General features: G+C 36.8%; 2 protein-coding genes and 2 long non-coding RNA genes across 4 annotated transcripts in view; 2 read left to right on the forward strand and 2 right to left on the reverse strand.

Moving 5' to 3' along the window:
• Positions 1 to 2,679, reverse strand: part of LOC122969382 (major histocompatibility complex class I-related gene protein-like) — a 77,797-nt gene extending 75,118 nt beyond the window's left edge. The window contains exons 1-2 of the mRNA XM_044335024.1: positions 2,520 to 2,679; positions 1,490 to 1,756 (exon numbers count right to left, since the gene is read on the reverse strand). Coding sequence (XP_044190959.1) covers positions 1,490 to 1,756; positions 2,520 to 2,565 — 313 coding nt within the window. The 5' untranslated portion in view covers positions 2,566 to 2,679. The remainder of the gene's footprint in view (positions 1 to 1,489; positions 1,757 to 2,519) is intronic.
• The window catches only part of LOC122969366, a 147,931-nt gene that overhangs the window by 99,244 nt on the left and 30,459 nt on the right, over positions 1 to 18,228 (reverse strand). The window lies entirely within an intron of this gene.
• LOC122969398 lies at positions 867 to 7,546 on the forward strand. Its single transcript, XR_006399011.1, has 3 exons — positions 867 to 880; positions 1,239 to 1,245; positions 7,458 to 7,546. It is a non-coding gene; the product is annotated as an uncharacterized LOC122969398 (long non-coding RNA).
• Positions 7,728 to 18,228, forward strand: part of LOC122969399 — a 28,014-nt gene continuing 17,513 nt past the window's right edge. The window contains exon 1 of the long non-coding RNA XR_006399012.1: positions 7,728 to 7,752. This is a non-coding gene — a long non-coding RNA (uncharacterized LOC122969399). The remainder of the gene's footprint in view (positions 7,753 to 18,228) is intronic.

The following is an 18,228-nucleotide window of genomic DNA, read 5'->3' on the forward strand; positions in this document are numbered from 1 at the left end:
CCTAATCATGTGCTGACACACCAATAGATTTGAACTGGTTTTCATTCAATCCAGTTCTGTAGTTAAGTAGGTCATGAGCATAATGTAACAAGTAAGAAACAACATTTATTTCAGAGAGCATGATGGTAATTTTGTTTGTCAACCCTGGACTTAACTAAGCTTTGGTTCCAGAAAGTCAGGATTGATAACCTTGTTTAAAACTTATCAAATTGTAAAATCAGAACCCAGGCTTAATATCTTCTGAATGTTCATGGCAAATTTCATGTATACATTTAATAAAAAAAACATCATGAATTCAGTATTCCAGTCTTACCCCAGTTGGTTCTGATCACTGCTTTGTCCAGTTTGGTGACGATGTCGTTCTTCGCACCAGAGAGATGAAACACACATTCGTACCTCCTCCAGTCTTCAGGTGTGACTGATGAAAGGTTCAGGTCAACACTCATCTGGAAGGATCCATCATGGTTGGGGAGGATCTCTCCGTGTTCCACGTCCTCATGAAGCTCCTCTCCATCTTTCCTCCAGAACATCATGGCTCTGTGAGGGTAGAAACCTGTAGCGTGGCAGCTGACTGGAGAGGAGGGAGTCTTCTGGAGTAGAGACACTGAGGGAAGCTCTGGAGCGACAAATGGTGAGGGGTCAGGAAGTGAGGTTAGAAACATAAGAGGTATTTTAATAGCATTGTGTCCATGAAGCTTCATCAGGTCATGTGACTCAACCTGTTCTTAGCAGAAAGCTCTTTCCGTAGTCCAAACACCTCCTCATTAACTCAAGGCAACGCTGGGTGAAGAAATCCTTCCAAATTTCTTTTTGAACTGTGTCTCTGTCCCACTTGTGTTTGGTGATGACAGCTTGTGGTTTTGGAGCGATCCATGTCAGTGTCTTTGGGTCAAATGCTATGAAGTCTTCTCCATCATAACCAAACTGAGCAAAAACATTAACCTCTCCAGTCTCATCATCCAATTCACAACCATTCATCCTCTGGAAAATGTGGACACCTGTGAGAGAGACAGAGTGCAGAGTGAGATCCCACAGAGGGTTACAGGTGGCTGGAGCCTATGTTTAGAAAATGTCGAGGAACATGTGGAAGAGTCACCTCTTCATTTAAGCATCAAGATCAAGCCAAACATGACAAAAAGGGCCACACACACACACACACACACACACACACACACACTCACACACACTCACACACACACACACACACAAAGATTCAAATGTAGAACCCTTTTGCTCAGTTTTTCAGTGAATCCAGCACATAGCTACCAGGGAAACTATATATAATATTAATATTGATGACCCATTTTGAAAGAGTCCCTCACATTACATGGCTGGTAATAGAGGGAAGGAAATGAGAGAAGTATAAATGCACATTTAGCAAACTGTGTATGTGTTTGAACATGTGAACATGTGTGTTTATAATGCAACTATATCTGTTTGTTATTTGACAAAAAACACAACTTTACATTTTTACAGTATTTTTACTTACCTTCAGTTTGGTTCAGTTGCTGCTTCAAAATGTCAATGTGATCTTTGTAGTCATATTGGTTTAATAAACACTTATGAGTGTACCACTCCAAGAGTTGTGGATCATCATCAATTATTTTTTGTGACCAGTCCTGTTTGCCTTCTGGTGTCTTACTGATGCTGTCACAGTAACCCATTGGAACTTCATCAACCACCACAACAACCACAAAATCTGGGAAGTTTTTGACTCCAGCGGACGTTGTGAAGAAAAACTTCAGTGAGTGTTTCACTGTAAGAGAAAGAGGTTTGAAGGGTTTTTAAGTTCATTTTTTATATACATGTGGTTATCCATACTTGTGATAATCGCATTTAATTACACATACATAAATATTTTGTCCAGCATTAAACCTCAGACACACAAAGTTAGTGATAAGCTGGTGGTGAAAGTAGAACATCTACCAACCTAAGAGCCAGATATTATACTTGGAATGATTGAGACTAAACAAAAGCTAAAAGGAGAGTGAATATTGACCTTCCATTGGCCAGTCAGCCAAAAACACAACTCAAAACACAAATGAATACTGGATATGTTAATAGGCAATTTTTTGTCGACACATTTGCCATAATGACCAAGGCAGATTTTTTAACCTTACTGATCATCATTTTATATAAGGTTAGTAATGACTACATATACATTCAAGTGTAAATCTAAACAAAATGTTAAATCTTGACATAAATATCTGTACACTGCTATGAGATTCCTGAAAGCGGAAGAACATATGGTGAGCAAAGCATATGCCTAAATAGTGAAATATATATATATAGAAATTATGTGATTTTATTACATTACTTAATTTGATAAATCATATTTTAAAAAATCTGTATATAATCATAATAATTAGTTTACCATTGCTAAAGCCCTTGATTAAACCCTTCATAATAGACGACTTGTCAAAAATGGCATAAGTAAAGTTTGATTTAAACTGCGTAAAATGCCCAATATGAAAGTGAAAGTGAATTGTATGACGCTAGACCTTATACAATAATCTCACCTGAAAGTGTGACAGGAAAGAAGATGAGCAGAAAAACAAGCTCCATCGTCTTCACGGCATGACTTTTTGCTGGGTCCTGTTGAGCGATCACTGCAGCAGACAAACCAGTCGCCGTTTTGATTTTGTTGTGCGTCTTCCTGTATTTTGTGGGAAGGGAGGACCGAAGCACGCCACCAGTATCACATTGCGTCTGACGCGCGAAGGCGTCCAGCCCACTGACTATCACTAATATATACAGACACAGATTTCACCCTTGGAACAAATGTAATAATTGTACATATTTGATAGCTTAAGATACAAAAAAAAAAAAAAGATTTTAAAATAGATGATTTTAACTGACCGCAGTGGGGCGATTTTGACAGCTGCCAGGATCAAACGTCTGGACTTATAGTGGATAACTGCTCTGAATTGCCTGACTCGGGACATCAGTTATTTTGCTTAAATTAGTACAACTCGATTGCCTACATTAGTACGACTAATGTAAGGCAAGGCAAGTTTATTTGTATAGCACATCGCTACAAGGGAATTCAAAGTGATTTACATAAAACATTAAAAGCATTAAGACAAACATCATAAAAGGACATTTAAAAACTTTAAATTATTTAAGTTAGAATGTATTTTGGTCCTAAACCATTCAGTGCTTTATGTATAGGGTGACTTGTATGTCAGTGTGACAGAATCTCAAGATCTGCATCTAAAATGAATTACAAAATATTTCTTCTTCCTCTTTGGTGCTCCTCCAGCTGGTGGCGCCCTTTAAACAACATACCATGATTAAAAACAGCAGGTGAACAGTGTCTGAAAATCTGTTATGATGTTGTGATTCCGGTGACTAAAACTGGTAATTCTGTTTTTTTGATCAACTCAGCAGTAAACATAACAGAACTACAAAATAAGTTATACGGCCCATTGTTTTTTAACTTAATGACAAAGTATTTTTGAGGTGAAAGTGAAACAACAGGAACTTACTTTAAAGGGTACTCTGTAGGGATGTGCAGAAAGCCCAGTATTTGTATTTGTATCTACATTTGTTAAGGCAGCAAAATTATTTGTTTTTGTATTTGAATTTGAATAAACGTGGAAAGACGCTTTTATAATCCTGTTTTTGTTTTTATTATGTTTTTAATTTTAGAAAATTAAAGTGTGTCAATAAGTGTTCATGAATAAACTATCTTATGGAGGAGGTCCCCACACCGGTTCTCTAACTGGAGTCTTCCAGATCATAGACAACTGCGCTGACTACTGAGCTAAAACTTTACTAAACGCCACATTGCAGACAGACCTCTACCTATATATACACCCATAACACAGAGACAGCACACCATGTAACGAGTAGGAAAGAACTTCAAAGGTGATTCTTGCTTTGCACGTTTCATTTATTGCCTTTTTACAACCTAAGTGCAGCAGAGGAGAGATACTGAGATAACGATGTAACCGACCTGCGCACAGGTACCTGACATGGGTTTTTTTTCTTCCCAAAAACAAATAATTTAAAAAAAATATTTGTATGAAACAAATAATTTTAAAAATATTTGTATGAAACAAATATTCGTAAAAACAAACAAACAAAAACAAAAACAAAACACTATTTGTGCTTTGCAGAATAACGTATTTGTATTAGGGCACACCCCTAGTACTTCAGCTAGAATGTGACACAGAAGTTTAACACTGAATTAGGAAACAATCTGTATTTTGTTTACACTATTGTGCAGCTTTGTTTAACTGGAAGTGTGAATAATTAGTCTTTAATTTTTCATCATCCCACAAGTCTCTCCGTCTTCTGAATTCAGTTCAGTGAGCACAGAGATGTTGTCAGCAGCTGAAAGGTCAGAAACACACTGTTAGTTCATTCATAGTCAGAATGGTCACAATTATGAAAATAAGACCCAGGTTGAAAAACAGCAGAATTTTCCTCTAAATTGTTACTGGTGGTGCAATGGATACAATTAATATTTCTATTTACTTAACTTTATTTTCCAGTAACACATCCTGATATAAGTGCATGTCAGATCAGATAAAACAGAGAAAAAACAAGTACTTACAAGGTGGAGGGCATCTGGCTGAAATAAGAACAAAAAACAAATAATATCATTTTACACAGTTGTAAATGCCAGTATATCAGCTTCTCACCACTGAATCTGATTCTCTCTCTTTCTTTCTCTCCTATATAAATATTATAATAAATATAATATTTTGCCTTTCTACTATTAATTGGGGCTTATAATCTGGGTAAAGCATCAGCTCAAACTCAATCTAAGCATATAAAACATTTAATAAGAACATTTCACAGTTTAGGTCTCTCACCTTTCTTCTTTTTGTAAAACATGAATCCAGCAGCAGCTATAAGGATGACAGCAAGAGCAACCACTGCAATGATGAGGATGGTCATATCTGTAAGTATCTCTGTTAAGCAAAAAACAAAGAAAAAATGACTAGAAGCAGGTTAAAACAGAAGTACATCCATACATCTATTTAGTAATACTAGTCATAATTATATTAATAAAACAGACAAAAAAACAAATGAATACATTAATTCATAGACAATGAAAGAGATAAAGAAACTACACTTTAGGATAAGAGCAGCTACAAACAAGTAAACAAACAAACCACTGAACTTGGGGGTTCACAAAATAAAGATAGATGTTTTTTTTCAAAGAAACATTGTATATCCATTATTTGATCATGTCAAAAAGTCTTCTTTCAAGGCACTGGTGGTGGTGAGCTGCCTTTCATGGGTGTGCAAGGAAGAGTGTGAAAGTGCCCATGCAGACTACCATACCACACCACTGGATTAGACCAGAACCAAATGTTTTATGAAAATAATCACATTCATACAATTAGTTTACTCTTTGTATTTATTATTATAGGGCAAGACATTACAATAAATTATTAGTTCTGTGTTATTATAAACAAGACTAGGTCAAAACCTAGTATATGGCTGGACTGTGTACGGTCAAAGTGTGAAATTGCGGCCAATGTGTTACAGTGATAGTCAGTGGTAGTGTCTATAATGTGAATTCCTGGATATTAAATGTTCATCTGCAATTTTTCCTGTTGGTCCCAGTAATATTTGCTGGTATAGTATACTGAAGTAGCATAACACATGACATGGTTAAGCTATGTTTGAGTCAAAAAAGGTGGTAGATGCAGTTGCAAGAGCAATACTTTCAACTCATATCTTAAGATGTTTGATTTGAAATAGAACTTACTTTAATTATAACAAGTCTAATTATCTTTTAAGTTCCCACGCTCTTTCATTTTTTTACTCTGTGGATGTCTTGTTTTTCACTCTGCATTGAGCTTTTTTTCAGAGTGATGGTTATTTGGGGTGCTTTAACTGTGCGCTCTCCTTCATGCCTCTATGTGCCTTTTTTCTGCCTCTTTCCCAGTAGATGATCGTGGAGGCTGTAGTGGAAATTGTAAATGAAAGTTTTGACAACATTTTGGGTGCGAATTCAGGAAACTTATCTCTGCCCAGTTACCGAAAATCAAGCACACCTACAGAGCAGCCGCCCCATACTAAACTGATATAACAGTTATATGAGTCGTATGTTTTACCTGCAAGACTCGTGTTTTAGTACTGTTGTTCATTGATTGTAATGTGAAAACATCAGAGCAATAAAAAGCTTGCATTCTAGTATTAGTTCAGTTATAAAATGCAAGCACAGCACAGAGCGTCTCTCCTAGCGGCTGCTAACAGCGCTGTTAGCTGATGAGTCAATCACACTGAACGGTAGAGGAGGAGATGGCAGAGATGCTGGTACGTGTCTGCTTAAACAGGAGTTTAGCCAAATTTGCTGCATTTAACACTAGAGCTGAGAGCATCAGGGCAGGAGCAGGAAAAACAGTCACTCTGTGTCACGCTGCTGTCCTCCACTTCCATCATCTTGTGCTGATTCATTTTGAAAGAACAGCCAATGGGGAAACTCCAACACTGGGCAGGCTGACTCACTCAGCTACTCAGTCAGTCAGTCAGTCAGTTAATCACAGACAACCAGATGAGTTGTAGGGCTGATCCATGGCCGGTCTAGCCAAAAATACAGATAACATAATATACATATATTACATGCATTTTTTGCTATGTCCACTAGGGGGTTCAGTTAGCCCACTGAACTAACACAAACTGCATCTGTGGTTGCAAACCATCTGGACAGTGCTGACCTTTAAGAGCACAGAGAGTAGAAGAATCCAAGATGAGGAAGCTATCATAGCTGTATAACTGTCCCATAAAAAAGGGCTTGGTTTTGTGACGGCCCCTCTGCTTTGTGCTTGCTGCTGCTGTGCTCTTTGTTTGCAGGGGCAGGTTCCTGAGCACACTAATTAGCAGGATGGGACACACCTGGGCCCGGTGTGCCCCATATATATAAAGTCAGAAGCGGCCAGTTCAGATCACACAGCATATATTCACTCATCCACTCCCTACATAACTGATTTTACAGACTAACCCTACCTACTGTTATCTTTTGTTTGTTTTGAGTACTTTGTGTTAAATAAGTTAACTTTTTTGATATTGAATACCTGTGTGACTTCCCTTTTTTGCCACAGTCTAGAGCCGGGCTGTGACAGTTTGCACTTTCCAGTCAGTCATACGACAGGAGTTTACGGTACAAAACTCAGAAATTAACTTATCATCTGAGACAGCTAGTTGACTCGCTAACTGGCAGCTTAGGCTGTTTGTCCAATCCAGCACCAAAAAGGAGACAAAAAAACAAGCATGAACTGCAGGAGTACTACAGTAAACTAAATTTGTCTCACGTGTGTAACATTTGATTCCAGTCTTAACCCAGTTGGTCCTGATCACAGCTTTGTTCAGTTTGGTGATGATGTCATCCTTCACACCACAGAGCTTAAACACACATTCGCACTTCTTCCAATCTTCAGTCTTTAATGTATACATTAAATAAACATTGTAAAGTCAGTATTCCAGTCTTACCCCAGTTGGTTCTGATCACTGCTTTGTCCAGTTTGGTGATGATGTCGTCCTTCACACCAGAGAGATGAAACACACATTCGTACCTCCTCCAGTCTTCAGGTGTGACTGATGAAAGGTTCAGGTCAACACTCATCTGGAAGGATCCATCATGGTTGGGGAGAATCTCCCCATGGTCCACGTCCTCATGAAGCTTCTCTCCATCTTTCCTCCAAGACATCTCGGCTCTGTGAGGGTAGAAACCTGTAGCGTGGCAGCTGACTGGAGAGGAGGGAGTTTTCTGGAGGAGAAACACTGAGGGAAGTTCTGGAGAGAGAGAGAGATTTTCTTTAACAATTACTCACCTACTCCTGAGGATCTCCATGCACTCCAGCTGTGCAGTACAAGACTAATTTTTTTTGTTCTGATATTTAGTTTCTGAAGGTTTACACACAGCATACGGACTGCTGTACTAATAAAGGATGATTGGTGTGTTGTCTTGTACTAATGGAAGTTTGCCTTCAATACACAGTCAATTTAAAGGTAGCCTGTGAAGTTGTCCTGCAAACTAGCATGTCTTTACACTTAGGTCTCTAGTTTCAATGCAGTAAACTAACAACCAATGACGCTGCAGTGAGCTCACATGTTTGCACTATTAAACATAATCAACCTGGGCATGGCAACTTTGATGAGAGTGTCTCATGAATAGGAATTCTGAATATAAATAATGGATGGCCTACCGTTAAGGGAAGTTTCATTTGCCATCACATTGGATTAATTGATTCACAAGTGAGTAACTGGTCAGATTTTTGCAACTGAAATAATTTCCTAAAAAAGGTCAGCTAGGGGTAAAAAAAAAAAAAAACCCACAGAGCACCTTTAAAGGACTCGGATCAAGATGTCCCTAATATATAATATATATTCCTCCAAATATTACTCTGGGGCTCCTTTAGAAATTGAGGAGGCATACAAACATGTTTATGTACATCAAACTACATCATGTTATGTGATTACCTGATTTTTGTGGGGAGTTGTTTGCATAGTTCACATACTTCTTAAGGAAATGAGTGCACTCATTGGTAAGGGCATTCTTCCAGTGAACATTTCTATCCATATCACTGTCCCACTCGTGTTTGATGATGACAGCTTGTGGTGATGGAGCAATCCATGTCATTGTCTCCATGTTAAATATTATGAAGTCTTCACCATTATAGCCATAGTGATTAAAACCTGTGAATTCTCCAGTCTTATCATCCCATTCACAGCCATTCATCCTCTGAAACACGTGGGAACCTGAAAGAGAGACACAAAGACAGAAACTGCAGCAGCATTGATTGGTATCAAATCCTCACTAGAGACTCATAGTGATCCACAGACACTAAAACAGGGGATATATGGAAACCACTTAATGCCAATCATCATCTGGACAGTGTGGATGACCTGCATGGATGTTCAAAATGGAAGCTACATACGTTTGCTTCTTTATAGCGTATCAGTATGAACAATTTAAGTAATCGAAAATAAACACTACCAACGTTTCTATATTGCTTGTTTAAATACAATCATCTAGTTGCACTGAGTTAGTCTTTGGGATTAAAAATGGATTTCACTGCTTTTCTAATGAACTGTATGGGTAATGAACAGGTGCATTTTTCAGCATGTTCACTGAGTAAATCCTCACAATACTGAAGCCAACTGTAATCACCTGTCAAACAGACATGTTTCAAAATTACATTTTTTTTTCACACAAATTTTTGTGCAATTTACAACATGTGCACCTCCTCAGCTATTTCTCAAACAATTACACAAGAGGGGGAAAACTGAGTGATGTGTAGGCTCCACAGTTACTGATTATAGACCTTGGGATGGGTACAGTTGAGATTCTATTGAAACTTGCAGTGGTGATTACTGTAATTTTTTTTACTTTTGACACAACTTAACTTAAGACAAATTAAGTGTTGTGTTGTACATGGGTAATGCGACACACTCTTCTGCCAATAGTGCACAGGTGGCAGTAACACACCAAGTAAACATGGATGTAAACAATGCAGGTTTCAAAATTTTATTATTATTATTATTTTTTAATCAGCTTTTAAAATGTTTTATGAGGAAGGCAATGCATTCAACATTTTGGTGAATAACACTGAATGTAAACATAACTTTTGTTTGTTTACATAAAGCTCAACAGGGAGCCTTTAATGTTTTCAGAGCTGCAACAGTAGCCGTTTTTCCATCTAAGCATATTTTAAGCAAACTTTTGAAATGACGCAAAAAAGGAAAAAAAAAAAAAAGAAAAGAAAATGCAAAGTATGCCAGTTTCCATGAACTGGTTTGGAGTGAATAAACTAGACTACACAGTGTTGTTTTGTCAGAAGTTAGCGGTATAGGCTACGTCATGCATGGGTGTAATAAACAGAGTAGAAGAAGTAGAAGAAGGTTGTGGATTGGAAATAAAACCAGTCACCTTGGCCGTCTATGATAGAAAAATGGAGAGAAGTCTTAAGGAATTTGTTTCAACTGGACAAGTTGTAATTGTTCTTTCATGTTCTAGCTGTTGTTGCTTCTACCAGCCATGTTTTCGTGCATTATGAGAATATCTGGGAAGACACTGACACCAGAAAAAGCTGATCCGTCATGTAAATAGAGTGTTTGCTATGTCAGATGGTGTATCCATCTCCTATTTAGCGCATCAAAAACTTTTTTGCATAATTGAGTTTTGTCCAACTTTGCCATTTTCATCAAACTTTTCAACATGTGCATAAAAATACCTTGATGGAGAAAGGGCTAGTGTCCCAGAAAATGTACTTAAGTAACTGAAAAAAACAAAACAAACTGTAACGTACCTTCAGATTGGTTAAAGCGTTGCTTCAAACTCTTGATTTTGGATCTGAAGAATTCCCGGTTATGTAAAAGCCGTTGAATGTACAGTTCAAGATGCTTAGGATCATCTTCTATTATTTTTTTCCCCCAGCTCGTTTTAGTTTCTGGACTTGTTCTGTTGCTGTCCCAGTAACCCACTTCAACTTCATCAACTATTGTAACAGCCACAAACTCCGGGAAATTTGAGACCCCATCCGTAGCGGTGAGAAAATACTTCAGGGAGTGTCTTGCTGTAGGACAAACACATTTATGAATTATACAAATTTGTTAATATGTCCTGTTTGACTGGTTTTCAATTCAGTAGTTTGGACATGATATTTCACAAAACAATTACACCACAAGGTCTATAGTAGCTATTTTTGGACACTGTGGCATGTCTTACTGCCGGCCAGAGTGTCCTCTGTGATACTACCATGAGGGCGCCAAAGTAAAAATTGTGGCCTTACGCCCATGTATACTACTTATCTACATAATTATCTCCACAAATTAAAACATACTTTCAGCATATATGAGCCACAGTTGATAGACACGGAACATTTCAGCTTCAAAATGTATGAGGCTATTTAGATATTAATGGGTGCATTTAAGTCTTACATTAAAATGTGTAATGTGAATGTGAATTGTTTTAAGTTTATGTGAACCTCAGACCTTATTTTTAGCATTCTGCACAAAAGAAAAGTTGTATTTCAGTTTAAAGACTAATAGACCAAAGAGCAGAGAACATATTAAAGGCAAGTTCTCAATAGCAGGTCTGGGATTATTGGTTGTTTTTGCCTTTTTTTGATCATGAATTTAATTTTTTTGTTTTGTTTGTTTTTTTTTACTAGTGTAAAACATGTATTACTGCATTCTGTAAGGCAGAAAACATAAAAATCAGACTTAATAACATAAAGTCGATTACAGTATGCATTTTCCATTTTCCTGTATCCCTTTATTCTGTCATGTTGCTGCACTGTTGTCTGTCTTTAACCCCTGGATGGGGCCCCTTGAGATTTGTTTTGTTTTGCTGTTTTGCTGGACTTGGTAATTTATCTTTTATATTAACTTCAAAAACATTGAGTGATATAAATATTTTTCAAAAATGCTTACTTTTATTATTATTTTATTATATGCAGAATACATTTGACGTGTCAGTGTTGTTATTTGTTCGATTATTTTGTGGATTATTGCCTTGCATGGCCTTTAGTTTCTCAGTGGTAAACAGTTGTAAAGGCCAATAACTGCAGGCTGAGTGTGGAGATCCTGAAGTGGGTATATTCTGCCTATTCCGTTCAACTTTGGTTGCTACAGCAGCACCTGTGACTGGCAGACAAATCTCAAGAGACTCTGGACATGATGCACAGACTGGCAGTTCCTACCATATGATATTATACTGAACACATGTCAATAGTGAGTCATAGTCATAGCACCACATACTGACAACAGGAAGTCAGCGTAATGTGACAAACATCATCCAATTTACATGAAATTTACATGGTGTGGTATACACATGCTATAGAGCAACATCACATTTAATTAGTGGGTGTTCTCTAGCACCACATAGTGGATACAAGAAGTGATAGTTATCTCCTACATGAAATGTCCAATATTTATGAAAATGCATATCCATGTCAGTTCCCCTCTGGTTAATGTATTGCTTTATTGTTTCACTTATGTAGTATTGCCTATGAGCAACAGGAAGTGAAGCCTAAACGACACATAGTTCATCAAATGTATAGACAGTTTCCAATATGTCATCTCCAGCACTGTGTACTGCACACACACACACACACACACACACACACACACACACACACACACACATATTTACACATATATATATATATATATATATATATATATATATATATATATATATATATATATATATATATATATATATATATATATATATATGTGTGTGTGTGTGTGTGTATATATATATTATGTTCAGAATGCAAAATGTGACGCACACCAAAAAAGGGAACGACAAAAATTTTGCCCCCCTCAACCTCTCCCCTGTTGCCAATAGTTACAAATGACTTAATACTAAAGGCTAAGTAGTAGAGGTCCAGATAAGTCAATTGAGAGAATTTGGTGTGTGTCACATCTTGCATTTTTAATATAAGAGGGGAGTCAGATTTTGGTTGATGTAAAAACTAACACAATAAAATATGACTCCCTCCTCAGTCTCTCTCCGTTGCCACTAGTGACAAATAGGTCCAAATATGTGAGCAAAGAGATTTCTTTTGAATAAATTGTTTAATGTAACATAAGAGGGGACCTGGATTTCGATAGTGAAACTTGCGTAACGAAACTAAGTGAAACGAACTCCCTCATAAAACCACCTCCCTCCAGATTTACTGTTCTTTCATTATCCATTAATCCTGCAGTAAAGATAATACGACTGTTTCCAATAAACATATTTAAACAGAGGCAGAGATCGCGAGTAGCTTGTTGCGTGAAGTGTGTGCGCGTGCACGCGAAGAGGAGTCAGATTCTGCGGGGAGGAAAGGAAAATTCCACAACACCTGTTAATTATACGGTAAAGTTACACTCTAAATCCCCAGTTATTACTCCCTCTCTCCTCATTGTCTTGTTTTCTTCCGCTGTATATACATTTAAATACCACATATATGTTCGGATTCACGTGAGGAAGTTACACCGTAAGCTTTGGGAAATTAGTGACCGGAACTTACCATAGGAAGTTCACACGAAGTTCAACTGTATTCAAAAGTGTTACCGAATATAAGCATGAATGCTGAAATAGAAATTACACAACTGATTAAAAAGATTATTCCGTTACCTGGAGATGCAAGATGGCAAAAGAGAAGCAACAACACGATCCCCTTCATCTTGCTTTAATGCAGACGTTAAAAAAATACTTCACGACGGAGGAAAGAGTGTCAACAGCGCACACGGTGCAAGTGAAATGACCAATAGAAATGCAGGAAATGTGTGCGTTTGTATGTGTGTATGTGTGTGTGTGTGTGTGTTTACCAGAAGCTTAGATAGCATGTAATGACGTGAGCAGCTGTTTAAAGTCGAGAATAAAATTGATCCTAAAAATCAGCAATTAAAGTGACAAAATTAAGAAAGTGTAACAACTCAGGTGAAAGAAAATGCTCTTTAAAAGACCAGTAGGCAAAGCAAGGTAAGACTAGATTGTATATGGCACAATTTATACAATGAGGCAGTTTCAAAGTGCTTTACTGAGAAGGAGTTATATTCAAAAACCCGTGAATGACTCCTTACATGTGAAAAAGGGCTTAAGAATTCCCTATGTGTGTCATGTAACACACAGAATCTCCTCACCTGAAGAGCTAATAATGTGTCCAGTTATTATCTTTAATATTATCTTCACAATCTGTGGGGCTGGAGGTTATCAGGTCTGGGTTTTTCTACCTCAGTGAGTTTCTCCTTTTATGCTGTGAAAGCTACACAGCTAATACCTGCAATACAGTAGACATGGTCAAGATGCAGTGATCATGATGTGACACAGATGCACAAACAACCACTTAGATCCATTTATATTTTCAACCTGAGGACTAATTTCTGTTGAAATGTTTCACTCTACTGCATTTGCATTGTTGTATCTCAGTCTCTCAACTTCCCTTTTTTAAGTTACTCTCTCCTACTTCCTCATACATTAGATTTCTATGTCATAGGTCACCAGATCTCTCTGAATTGCTGACATGCCAAAATTAACAGAACTATTAGTATTTATATAAGATTATATTACAGAGAAATAAAAAAATAGAAAGTTTGTTCAGATGTCATCCTTCCTCCAAGGTTTTAATGAATGAAGTTTAAAATATTCTAAATTCAATGCTCTAGACTACTGACCATGAGTAATTATAATTATATCATCTGCACAATAGACTTTTTCCCTGCATTTATAGTTCAACATCTTTACATTGGAGCAACGTTCATTTAGTCTATGAGAATATTCATCTTACTGTAACAACAGTTGACAAACATATGCTTGAAATGACAAGGACTTTATTTAAAAAAAAACAACTTTATTACAAAGAAATGTAATGACGACAAATATGTCTGACAGTCAGTTATGTAAGTCAACATAAGAAATGATTTTGAGCTTTTCTTTTCAACATCTACTTGTTTATAGAAACTAAACAGAGAAGTACCTCATCTTTAAATTCATGCAGTTATTATAAACATTTACATGAGATAAATGTATATACAACTATTTTGAGGAACATTATATGGATGTGATGAGAATAAAAGAGAAAAAAGTCACATGCAAATCACGTACACACAATTATCTGACATTCAAATTATACAAAATACTTTTTTTTTTTTACATTTTACAATCTGTTATACAATATACATTAAATATTAAGTTCTTCAAAAATATCAGTGCTGTGGGCACAACAAATTCAATTTCACACAAAGATTAGTCACAGCTCTGGACTGTGGCAAAAAAGGGAAGTCAAACGGGTATTCCATATTTAAAAAAGTAATTTTATTTAAAACAAAGTACTTAACACAAACCAAAGTAACAAATTGGTGGGGTGAGTCTGTAAGATCAGTGATGTAGGGAGTGGATGAGTGAGTGTATGCTGTACGGGTGCTGTAGGTTGGAACAAAGGAAAAACAACTATGCAGGAGTGAAGAGAGAGACTGAGCTGGCAGCTTCTCCAGCTTATATATATACATGAGGCACATCTGGCCCAGGTGTGTCCCATCATGTTAATCAGCCTGCCCTCAGGTTTCCACCCCTGCAAACAGAGCACAGCAGCAGCAAGCAAAGCAGAGGAGCCGTCACATTACCAACAAAATAGTTTAAATATTCATGATTTGGTAACATTTTGTAAACAGAGGACAGAGACATACAGAGACATATTCAAGTTTAGTATAAATTAAAACTATTTATCAGAGCAATCTTTTTTTCATTCCTCCAGGTACTCTGTGCAGGTTCTGTCTCTTTGTGTGTTGATCTTGGGTGCAAGTGATTTATATAACTATTGATGGAGTAATCCTACTTTTAATCTCCTGATGCCATTTCTGATACCTAAACTCAGGATATTGGCTGATACAGAGTGCTGATCCACTACCAGTACTTCTATCTGTATTTCAGTTAAACATCTGGAAACCTCACTGAGTAGGTTCATTCTTCTATTCTTCTGTATGATAACATGAGGCTGTAGCTACACATAACTTCACTACATGTTGAGATGTTCAAAACTGACACTCTTTACACTTTTCAGACAAATCTTAATTATACTGTTCCAGAAGGTTTATAAAATTGTGTTGCATTGCATTGAATAAGATCAATATCAGTGCAGATATTGATCCAGTGTATCACACTGGTGTATCACTAACAACTAACACCAACACACACAAAAAACATGTTTTTATGAGGATCATTTTTATGTAGTTATGTTTTATGTGTCATAATTATGGGTGTGTAGTTTTCTGCAGTAATGTAATTATATGTCTGCCTGTCTCTGTCAGTAAGTTTTTCTCTTGACGCCTCTGTTTTTATACTGAAAAGCCTTCAGTTAGTCTGTGTTTGGTGTAGGTTGTCTGGTCCAGACATGTTCTCCATCTCACACTAGGTAGTTTTGATGTTTTTGCTTATTTAGGTAATATGTTACGTAAATCCATTTGCACATTTTATGTGTGTTTCACATTCTGTAATATGAATGATTTTTCATCTTCATTTGACATCTGAGCTGAGTTAAACTTTATATCATTAACCTGACTGTGGGGACTTCAAGAGGAAGTGGTGAAGTCCAAGACTGTCTTAGATGTTTGTTTTCGCTGACAGATGCAACAACTGCATTAAAAGTTCCTGAATGACATGAATGACAGTTTCTGCTGACATCAACACAACACTGATATTAGTGAAATAAGACAATATTGATCTGTTAGCCTGTCCAGAAATTTTAACTGTCTCCTACTGCTGATCTGTTGAAAATATAACACAGTGGGAAAGTTATTTAGTCCTACAGTTTAATTTTAGTTGTCACTCTAACTGTATTGTTCTGATCTTCCATGGAAACAGGCTGTTTGTAAGAATTTTGCTTTAACTGTTGAAAACTCTTTGTTATGTTGGTGTGGAAACGCTCTGGCAGCTCTTTCTCTGTGGTGACCTCACAGCTGAGACATTAGGGAAAGACACACTCTGAGTCACAATGATCAGTATACTTCTTCATCAACAAACCAAAATATGTGGTATGTGTATGTGTGCGTGTTTGTGTGTATGTATAATCAATTTAGCCATTTTTGCAATAAAGTACATTTGTCAGATTAATTAGGTGTCAGAGGAACCTTAATTAATCCTCCAACACCAATAATCTGAGCATTAACAAAAACCTTACAATGACATCAACATTTATCAGCCGCACGACACATACAGGACATGTGAAGATGACAAATGTATAAGATACAAATATAAGCTCTAAGAAGTGTTAGGAGCAATTTGATGTTAAGTATCTTGCCCAAGGACACACAGACATGCAGACTGGAGGAGCCGGGAGATGAGCCGCTGATTTTCCAATTAGTGGACCTCCTAGCCGCCCCCACAATGAAACAAACAGAGGAACAAAAACTAAGTCTTTTCAATCATGGCCTAGTGCAGAATCTTCATTAGAGTTTCTGAAATGAAACTGTCAAACTAATTGTTAGTGAAAGCATGAGTAGTTGAACATTTAAAGTTTTAGGTTTGACTCGCGTTAGAAGCAGAGGTTAAAGTGCTGAGTATCATCATGTCTCCTATAAGTTGACTTAATGTTAATCATCATCAAAGACAGTACATCACATGACTAACTGACATGAATTTGATGTCTGAAGACAAAAGATGCCCCACTGGAGTAACGTTGTGGCTCTTTGGTGTCTGGTAGCTGCTGCAGTGATTCATCTCCACCAAAGGTTTGAGGAAACAGCTGGACAGCAGCATCAGTTCTCTCCAGATGTTGTTACTCCCGCAGTGGAGGATTCACATCAACATTAATGCTTCTATCAGCTCTCAGATAATCTTCACAGATATCATTCTTCACTGCATCCACTGACGACCTGAAACTCATGAATATGATCTATGAATTCACACTTTAGTTTGATGTATCATGTGGCTTTCTGACGGGTCCTGTGATGTCACATCTCAATATTCATTAAAACAAGTTTTGTTAATGAAAATTTATGTTGCAAAATAGAATAAAATATTGAAGCCACAACATCTTTATTTGAGTTCACTATTCTCCTCTAAATCTTTACTGGAAAGCTGCAAAGACAGAGTAACAAATAGAAAAGGACCTGGAATTATTAGTGGTCATATTATACAGTAATTGATTTCATATTATATGCAATATGTTTGATTTTGGTCCAGAATGTAAAACATTCAATCATTATTACAATAAAACCTCAGTGTCAGCTGTTTCCTGTAACTATACTGGATCACTTGACTGAGAAATTCTGTCAAATCAGACAAACAGTTTTTTAACAAAGACAGACTTTCAGTATATTTATGAGAGTATTATATCAGTATACTGTAACTAGTTTCAGGAGGAACAACAGAGAGATTCTTCATACAGTATCTGCACAGTGTTGATGACATGATGAAATACTCACTGTGATCAGTTAAGAGCTGCATCTCTGACTGAAGATGGATCAGAGGATGACGAGTCTGAAGCTATAAAAGAAAAACAAGGTGTCAGTAATTCAATTCAAACAATTAACTACATTTATTTGTACAGAGAGAGAGATAAACTGACATAATACTCACAGTTTGCAGGCCTAAATCCTGAAATACAGATGAGAGATTATAATACTTCAAAATTTAAAATGTCAGAATTTTGAAAGCAAACAAAGAAAACACTGATAAATGTTTTATAGAAACACTGTATTAATTTCACTCATTTCTGCTTTTCAAGCTACTGAACATCAGCCAGGTTACACTGTTATTTGTTGTTAAAATGA

Source organism: Thunnus albacares, chromosome 19, assembly GCF_914725855.1.
Source record: "Thunnus albacares chromosome 19, fThuAlb1.1, whole genome shotgun sequence".
NCBI classification, from domain to species: Eukaryota; Metazoa; Chordata; class Actinopteri; order Scombriformes; family Scombridae; genus Thunnus; species Thunnus albacares.